Consider the following 8,869-nt stretch of genomic DNA (forward strand, 5'->3'; position numbering starts at 1 on the left):
AAATCCTCCTGCAGCAAAGGAGAAGGCATCACCCCTGCCCTCTCCCTCTGATGTACTCCCCCCAAAAAACACAAACAAACAAAAAAGAAAACCCAAAAAAACAAAACACCAAACAAAAAAAACCCCACCACACAACCAAAAACCCACACAACAACAAAAAAAAAAACAAAAACCAACCAACCAACAAAAACCTCAAACAAACAAACAAAAAAAAAACCCAAACAAAAAACCAAACAACAAAACACCACCACCACAAAAAAGCCACACTCCAAAAAACCCGGTTCTTAGGCACACTACCTATCAGGAGCCAATACAACAGTCACATGAAGAATATTTCTCTTTACATTTGCTGCTACAGTTGCGTGCAGCCAGGTTTACTGAGCATCCCACAGCCTGTCCGCAGCACTTCAACACACGCAGGCCTGCTCTCATGAAATCAGAGTTGAAAACACTGTGAACAAACTCTTTCAGTCTGGACCCTTTCAAGGCGACAGTCCATCAGCCTCACAACATCTGACTGTCTGGGCAATACCAACATTAATTTTTTTTCAGGCTCCGCGTGCTTTAGGATTTCAGAATAGTCAAACCTTTTGCATGTCTACAAACAACCTCAATTCAGATCAGTGTTTTCCTTCAATGTAAAGTCATCGGTCCCATTACAACCTATGCAGCTCCTGGTTTGAATCAGCTTCAGGCCTAGTCTCACGAGCAGGAGCTGGAGAAGCCATCATTACATTCCACTCCATTTCCTCTCCACATGACTCCTTCTTGGACAGCCAGCAAGCTGTCCTTCTGCCTGTGCCAAGGACAGCAGGGAGAGGGCTTGCATGAGCTCAGACTCATTGTCTGCATGACCTCAGGGTTGCTTTAACAGCTAGCAGACTCTCCAACATGCTTTGTAGGGTAAGCGCAAGATTTCCAAAGGAAAGGAGTATCTTGTATTGACTGCTGGACTTTTCCTTTTCCTACGACAAACTCAAAGTTGAACAGAATTAATTTGAAGTGAGCCAAAACTACAGCAGACAATTACCAAGAAGCCTGTTTCTGTGAAGAACTGGAGCAAATGGCTGCCATATAGAGCTAAAAATCTCTTCCGTAGACTCCAGATCATCAGAGGTGGTATGGTTAACTGCTGTTTGTGCATGAAGAGGTTAAGCCAAATCACGAAGCTGCTGCAGTTTACACACGCTTTAAATGTTTCTACTTTCCACCCATTTGGGGTTCAATCCTTGTTACTAAAGGGACCAACCTCTAAAAGTCTAAAAATCTTAATCCTCTAAAAAACTTCAAGAACCCATACTGATGCAATTGAACAACACATTTTCTAGAGGAGACTTCTAAAAATGCATTTAATTCCTACCCTAGTTAGAACTATTGCTATCCAGGTCAAAGTGACAACTAAAAATCTCAAGTTTGCCAGCAACCATTATTTGCTAGCATTAGAAAAAAAAAATGATATTTCTGCCACATCTATGTCAGAAGCCCACTACCACCACGTTGCTGGGTTTTGACCTTTCCGAAAGGGAGAACACCCTCTGAGTTTGCAGTGGGATGCTTTGGCTAAGAGAAACAAAATTCAGAACTTTGATCCCTTCTGTGTCATCTGACTTCCTATGTTAGAGCCAACTCATTTCAGCCCAAACCTGGTCACTGTGATAAAACTACCAAACTTGATGTTCTGTTCAGCTAACTGAGCTTGCCGTCTGTATTTAAGTGCATGCAATCCAAAAATTAGGGATGTAAGCATGAGTGTAATTAGTTTTTCATTCCAATTTTGAGGGACCTTTCCAGACCAATGACTGCCAGGCAGTTTGACACATAAAATCCCACTGGATATTTCCAGTCTGTAACAGAGAGCATGAATTCCTCTAGCAACCTCCTGCTGACTTTCAGCCATTTCCTCTCAGAACAACAGAATAATAAGGAGATGAAGGAGAAATCTTCAAGTCTTAAATATTTTGAGAATTACAAAAGTCAAACCTTTCCTGCTTGCAGCGCCTTTTTTTTTTTTTTTTTTTTTTTTTTTGCTACCACAGCTCCATAGGCACAAACACATATACATTTACTAAGTGTGCAGGTACCTTGGTATGCACGTATTTTGGAGAGGAACAGCAACTCATAATAAAGCTTTGTGAATAGTGTATTATGTACTCGTGCTCCCCCTACAGATAAATAGATGCAGCATTCGTCTATCTGACTCCCCATTTAGCAAAGCGAGAGAAAGAGTTTAAAATTGCATCCTGTGGTCAAGAGAGTTAAATACAAGGGTTGTATCAACTTTGTATGTTATCTGATTAGTGCCACGTAAGACAGAGTCTTTGCAGTATCTGTCACAAAGAACATACAAACCCTGAGCCACGCTTTGAGGTACTCCAGCAAAAAGGAATAAGGCATTTACATGACTAAGACTGGCAGTAACTGCCATGGATGGTTTACAGACACTTTTGTAAATTACACAGTAGTTCCAGACTTCTATACGTGGTTGTGTAATTATGTCTAATAATGTAAAAGTAATGACTACTCTTGGCAGACTACAATTTGGAGGACTGGACTGCTACTTAGAGGGCACACCATTTAATAAGCTGCTTTACCTCGTGGAGACTTGCAATTCACCACACGAGTATCCTAATGTAACAAGATCATTGCCATAGTACAAGAGTTCACTTGCACTGAAACATCACAAAGTACTGAACGATTACGCGTTGCAATTCCCACTATTTCAATAGTTCTCTTTTCTAGTTACTATCCCAATGTAAAAACAAGTGGGAGAGCAAGGTGGTGGTGCTGATCCAGGAAAAGGGCATACAAAGTTCTCTGCCTGCATGATCCCAGCAGACATGCATACAATGGACAAGTTTGTGATCTACAGCCCCATCATGATGCTCCCCAAGAGCAAGAGAGGTTTTATGTCAAAGTAGAGAGAAAGAAGAATAACCTAAGTCATAGTGGAGAAAAATGGATAACATATCCTTGGGCAGTTTATAGATTTAGAGACTACAGCAGAGAACAAAGATGCATGTTATAGGATTAATTAAGACAAAGAAAATCAAGGAAGAATAAATCTCAAAACTGGAATCAGAGGTACAGCACTGATAAATGAGCAGGGCATGCTACTGCTGTCTTTATAAAGTCTTTTGCTCCATGTAATTCCAAAGGCATCCCAACTCTTCTGCAGCTAACGATCTCCTGGAAATGTGCATCGATTACCATTTTTCTCTAGGCAAGAAAACAGCGAGCTTGGACTAAGAGCCAGCAAGAGAAGCCGCAGGACTGACAGAGAACAACAACGCTAGCATAAGGGCTCTTAAAACAAACGTAACTGGGGAAAAAAAAGACACGAACCTGACTTCAGAGGTGCTAACCCTCTCAGGCCCCAGCCCGTCATCTACGCATCTTTGTGCAGGGAATGAGTATTGATATTTTAGAAACACCTAGATGCACTCCGCATATTTAACAAACCTGGAAGCCAGAATAAACACTCAATCTTTCTCTTGCTTGGCGAGTTTCTAAGGCTCGTGGCTAGACATTCTCCTCTTTGTTGAAATCCTGACAACAGGCTGAAGGAAAGAGTCCCACTGGTCTTGGTTAAAAGCAACTACAGCCTAAAGCAGAAAAAGGACGAACCATCTTTCTAATTTTTTTTTTAATCAGAGTTGCCTACTGTTAACAGATTGTTTGGAAAAAAGAACTATAACAATGTGCTAACCACATGTTTCTACAGGACTTCAATACAGTTCTCAGAATACCAACAGTTCTCCAGCAAGATTAATCAATTTTTAAATGTGGGTGTACCCTCTCCTTAAAATACCGACATAAAGAGCCAGGTAGCTTCCACGTCAAGGGCTAAGGAGTTTCAGAGGCTTTGAATTTACTGCCATCTAGTGACAAAAACAGCAGAGCCATACACAGAACCTCAGACACCTCCAATGTGTGAGTCACCTGTGCTTCCTGTAGCAAGATTCAACTGTACCTTGTAGCAATGAGTTCCACAGATTCTTTTTTTCTTCCCTTTCAGTTTAGTCAAGTGTTCTGCTCCTAGCAGATACAAGGGAATGCATTTTCAGGGTAGCTTCCCTGTCTGCTGCAGAATGACGAGCCTAAGGGAACTCATTTTTCCCTCCTGTCTCTCCGAGGTCAGACCACCCCATCTATCTGCTGGAATACAGGCAGGGAAGAGCTGAATTACACAGAACAGAAGTTAACTGCCTCAAACAGAAAAATCAAAAGCAGAACCCAAAACAGGAGCCAGATATAAAGTCCTCTGTCAGGGTTTAAAATAAACATTTACATTTTTCACAGCTTTCATGACTCTCTTCAATCATGTAAAGCCAGCTGATTACAACAGGGTTGTCCTGGGCACAAAACAGTTCTTGTAGTTAATGAATAATTAGCTCTTAACTTTTACTGATACCAACATCCGGATGTTCTGTAAGACAGGGGTCAGTCGTAGAAAAAAAAAAAAAATAACAATTTTTTATTAGCACAAAACAGAAAAAATAAATATGCCTTTTAAGGATACTCATGCAATGCCTACAGCACATGCACACCAAGGATTCAGATAAGTGAAAATTAAAGCTTTTGCAGATATATTCCATGGAATTCTGATCCAACTCCTATTTCACCATAACCCTCAGTAAACACCAGCCCTTCCATAGTAAGACTATGAAAGAACGTGATTTTGAAAACAACTTTTCAAAACACTTGTCTTATGTACAATCAGAAGAATTCTCTCACTTATCCCCCCTCCCACAACTGACTGTTCTTAGAGCACATCGTTCAGTCTAATAGCAACTTCAGAAATTCGGCTGCAGTCTAAGACACCTTTGCTCAGACGTACGGTTGGGGGCAACAGCACAGGGCTGTACACAGCAGTGCCCAGTCACCATACAAGGGCTCACTTCCTTCTTCGGAGGAGGAAAAGCACATTGCTGTCAGGTTTGCCCTTGGAAAACTGCTCACCAAGATTGAAAGTTTCCTCCTACTAATTTCATCACACTCGGAAAAAGGTTAAAAGTAATCCGCGTACTTAAATATTTTTTAATTACAATTACAGGTTAAAACTCATTACAAGTGGTTTTTATCGCTTTGAACTTTTCAGAAATATCTTGGGTGTTTGCCATCCCGCAGGAGGATTTTTCAAACCAGCTCTTTTCCAGATGCGCTCCAAATCCTTCTCAAATTTTATCTAAAACAGGAAAAAAAAAAAGAAATAAAAAAATAGTAACGGAGCTCAGAAGCAACACTCAAGTATTCAGCCACTGCCATGTGTCCCAAGGAGAATTTAGGTATAACACACACACAAGAAACAAATGCTTTTAAGTAGGCAGCTTGTTCTAAGTGTCAAAATAGTTAGCCTTACTGCAGAAAACAGACTAATGTGCACAAGGATCTTGGTAGCATTATTTTAAAAGTCCCGTAGGGGGAAAACTGAGAAGATGGAAAACAAAACTGTAAGAAAATTAAGAGGATTTTCTCATCCTAAAGTGTTCAACACTGCTTCCTACAATCTGAAGAAATGGAATTACAATTAGCCCCAATTTGCATCTAGGCAAGGTGAAAATTACCAGAGAATGAACTAAACTATATCATAGCAAACCTAACAGACTATCGAAAGGCAGTGTTGAAAGACAACATCTACAGTTTGAATGAAGGCCCATGTCTTCCCTCAGCCCTTCTATTAAGGGAACTAAAAGGCTTCCATACAGGAAAAGACAACAGGAAGCACTTCACAACGTTGGCAAGACAGGAAAGAAATTACACCAGTCTCCCTGATATAACACAGACACGTGAATTAATCTTTCACACAAACGCTAAAATTCTTCTCCATTAGCCATACGTTTAAAAGTTACTGTCATGCAAGAAAAATTACGCCTAGTAACTACCACACATATATGTTTACAACTACAGAAATATTCTAAATTACAACTTCTGAAGATGTACAGAAACAGCAAAAACAGAAAAAAACAGTACCAGTAAAAACTGAATTCATTAAAGCTCTCCGAGCTGCTGCCATTTTTCCCCAAATCAATTCCACTTAAAAACATCACTCAATACCCCAACAGAGGCCAGTTTGAGAAGAGGGCACATTTACGTCAAGAAGTTCTCTCTGCCCTGAATTTACCTGACGTTTCTTCTTGCGACCTTCCTTTATCCTCCTCCGTACAAACTTTCTTCGCTTTAGCAGCTTTTTGAACTTGTGCCGATTCATTTTCCTTCTGCGAATCTTCAAAACGTTCTTACATTGAAGCTTGTTGCTAAGTGTTCCCTCTCCTTCCTCCACATCAGCTCCCTCATCAGACGGGGGACAGTCATATCGCTGGAGAGGTTCATAGCCCACTTCTTCCTGAGCATTAAGGACTTCTGTTTTAGGAAGGGAGTATCTAACTGTCAGCCAGCTTTCTAAGGGGCTGATGGAAAGTTTTCTGGGGACCAGCATCTCTTCCAGTTCAGGGTCCAGAGCATACCACTGCTGAGGTTGGGCTCCACTCTTGTTAGATGGCTGCGTGCTATAGCGCGCAGATGTAGAACGACAGCAAAGAAAGGAAGACACTGACCTTGGCAAAAGGTGGCCTTTGAGAAGAAAAGAATTTCACTTAAGAGGCAAAATTTTCAAACAGTATCTTAAGAAAAGCTCTGCCCAGCTCTCAAACAATCAGACAACTGTGGCTGGAATAATCTAATAAAGGAAGCTGCTTACAAAAATTATATTCTCATCACAAAAGCAAGGAAGTCTTTTTTTGTTTTGAATTTAATTACGTTGCTGTAACACCACCTGCTAACATTACATTATACAATATTTTACTGTGTAAACTGTGTAAGTGCAATTTGGAATGGCGAGGAACTGTTCGCTGTATTAAGCCTTTCTACTGCTAAGGAATCTCCTCCTAAGCTTAAAAGAGGTTAAATCAGAGCTACACAATACTGACAGAACAGATCAGAGACATAATAACATTCCACAAGCACTGAATCAACAACAGCCTCACTGCTCTTGCACTGCTTACTGGAAAAGGAACTTCTGGAGGCCTAATTACCCCAGGGGAAAAACAAACAAACAAACAAACAAACAGAAAAACAGGTCACACGACGTCTGTTTACCTGCAATACGTGAAGCCTTCAGTAACTGGGAAGTCAGCTGTGATATTAACATATTGTTTCACTTTGTTCACTGTCAGAGCCAGTAATGACTGTTAAAATAAGAACATTTATTCAATGAGGCAAACATGTTGTTTTTACACTTTAAAAAAACGTTCTAAATTTAACCCAAAACCCCAAAGAGATGGACTGAGACACTCTAAGCACCCTCCTCGTTTTACCAACGCGCTGTCGGGTTTTGCCGCAGGAGCCTGGCCCACAAGCACTGGTGTAGGCGAGTTGCAGGGGTGATTAATAAAGCTTCGGCTGTTCCAAATTTAAAAATAAAGTAACTCCGGCCCGAGTCCCCCTGGCACGCTTCTGCCCGGCTCCCTGCGAAGGCGTTGCTTCCACAGCAGAAACCGGAGCGCAAAAAAGGCGCCCGCTGCCCTCAGGCCCTGAGGAGCGGCCCCGCGGCCTAACGAAGGGCCGTTACCCACGCGGGCCAGCCCGCAGCCCGGCGCTCGGCGGGCAGCCTCCCTCGCCACAGCCCTGCCAGCGAGCCCCGCCGCTGCCCCGCTCCCGAGGTAAAGCCCAGCCGGGGCTGCCGGGCACCCCGCACCGACCCTGCCCCTCAACCTGCGCCCGCCATCACTCACCATCCCCGCCCGCGTCTGACCCGGAACTTCCGGCGGCCGCCGGGCAGCGCCCACACGGCAGCGCCCCCTAGCGGCGCCCGCCGGCGCTGCGGGGCTGGGGCACGGCGGGCCCTTGGTCCCCGCTCGGGCGCCGCCGCCCCGGCCCCGTTCCCCGCTCCGGTCCCGGCCCCGTTCCCCGCCCCGCGGTCGGGCGCAGGGTTCCGTTTTCCCCCGCCTTCGGGGGAAGCGAGGTCAGGGAGAGGGTGCTCGGTGCGGCACGGCTGCAGGGCGGGGGCAGTTTGCTTCGGCGGCCGTTCAGCGGGGCGGAGGCGCTGGCAGGGCCCCTCCTCGGAGGGGAGGCGCCGGGACCGCCAGCCCGGGCCCGGGGGAAGGTGCTGGTGCCCCAGGCTGGGCTGGCGCGGCCACCTCAGCCCGGCACCGAGCAGGGCTCGGTGCCCTCACAGCAGAAGGGCCAGGCGGGAGCAGGGCCCTGGGTCGCGTTGGAGCATCCCGGGGAAGGAGGCACTTGCACGGCTTTGGGAACAGGCCGTCTCCTTCCCCGCAGTCATCTCCCCACTCCCACCCCTCGGAATCACGGAGCCGGGAGTGTTTCCACCAGCGCTCCTCACAGCGGGCTGCAGAAGGCACCTGGGCTCCTGTTCCCCACCCAGCATCTGGCATTCCTTTCAAACTAAATACTTCAACTAGTTCACACCGAGCTTGCCCCTTGCCTGTGAGGTTTGCGCTGATACTACAGTCCCACTTGGAGACGGAAAGCCAATGGCTTTCAGCTGATAGGAAAGCACTGCGTTTTTGTTCACCTGCTCAGTCACAGCAGCACATCACTAAAAATAGGTCTGAGCACAGAAGTGTGGCATAACAAGCAGTTGTTAAAGCAAAACTTTATATCCCTGTCAACCCGGGCATCCCAGAAGGCAGCTAGACGCCTCCCTTCCGCACCCTCGGCTGCGTCTGAGGGCAGGTCTCACAGTGGCTGCTGCCCAGGAACAGCCACGCCTGTCTCTCCCACTTACCTGGCTGCGTTTGTCTTCCCTCACTCGGTACGGGAACCTGCCACCTTGGCACAACATGAAAGTGCCTGATCAGCTGGCGTGAGGGCGCGACGTTGAAGCCAATCCCAGACTTCAAAGAACTTTTTG

General features: G+C 45.1%; 1 protein-coding gene across 5 annotated transcripts; it reads right to left on the reverse strand.

Annotated features, from left to right (window-relative positions):
* Positions 1–5,017: 5,017 nt before the first annotated feature.
* On the reverse strand, positions 5,018–7,943 carry AURKAIP1 (aurora kinase A interacting protein 1). 5 transcript variants are annotated; one of them, XM_087755376.1, is made up of 4 exons: positions 7,731–7,943; positions 7,096–7,184; positions 6,122–6,570; positions 5,018–5,185 (listed from the first exon to the last, which is right to left on the reverse strand). In XM_087755376.1, exons 2-4 carry the CDS (start codon positions 7,145–7,147, stop codon positions 5,078–5,080), a joined length of 609 nt encoding a protein of 202 aa, XP_087611502.1. In that variant the 5' UTR covers positions 7,148–7,184; positions 7,731–7,943; the 3' UTR covers positions 5,018–5,077. The 5 variants fall into 5 exon arrangements, with proteins under 5 accessions (XP_087611502.1, XP_087611503.1, XP_087611505.1 ...); XM_087755377.1 differs by lacking the exon at positions 7,731–7,943 and adding an exon at positions 7,698–7,728; XM_087755379.1 differs by lacking the exon at positions 7,731–7,943 and adding an exon at positions 7,318–7,691.
* Positions 7,944–8,869: the final 926 nt, after the last annotated feature.

Source organism: Nipponia nippon, unplaced genomic scaffold (genome assembly GCF_047370975.1).
Source record: "Nipponia nippon isolate SJK-2023a ecotype South Korea unplaced genomic scaffold, ASM4737097v1 scaffold_19, whole genome shotgun sequence".
Classification (NCBI taxonomy): Eukaryota; Metazoa; Chordata; class Aves; order Pelecaniformes; family Threskiornithidae; genus Nipponia; species Nipponia nippon.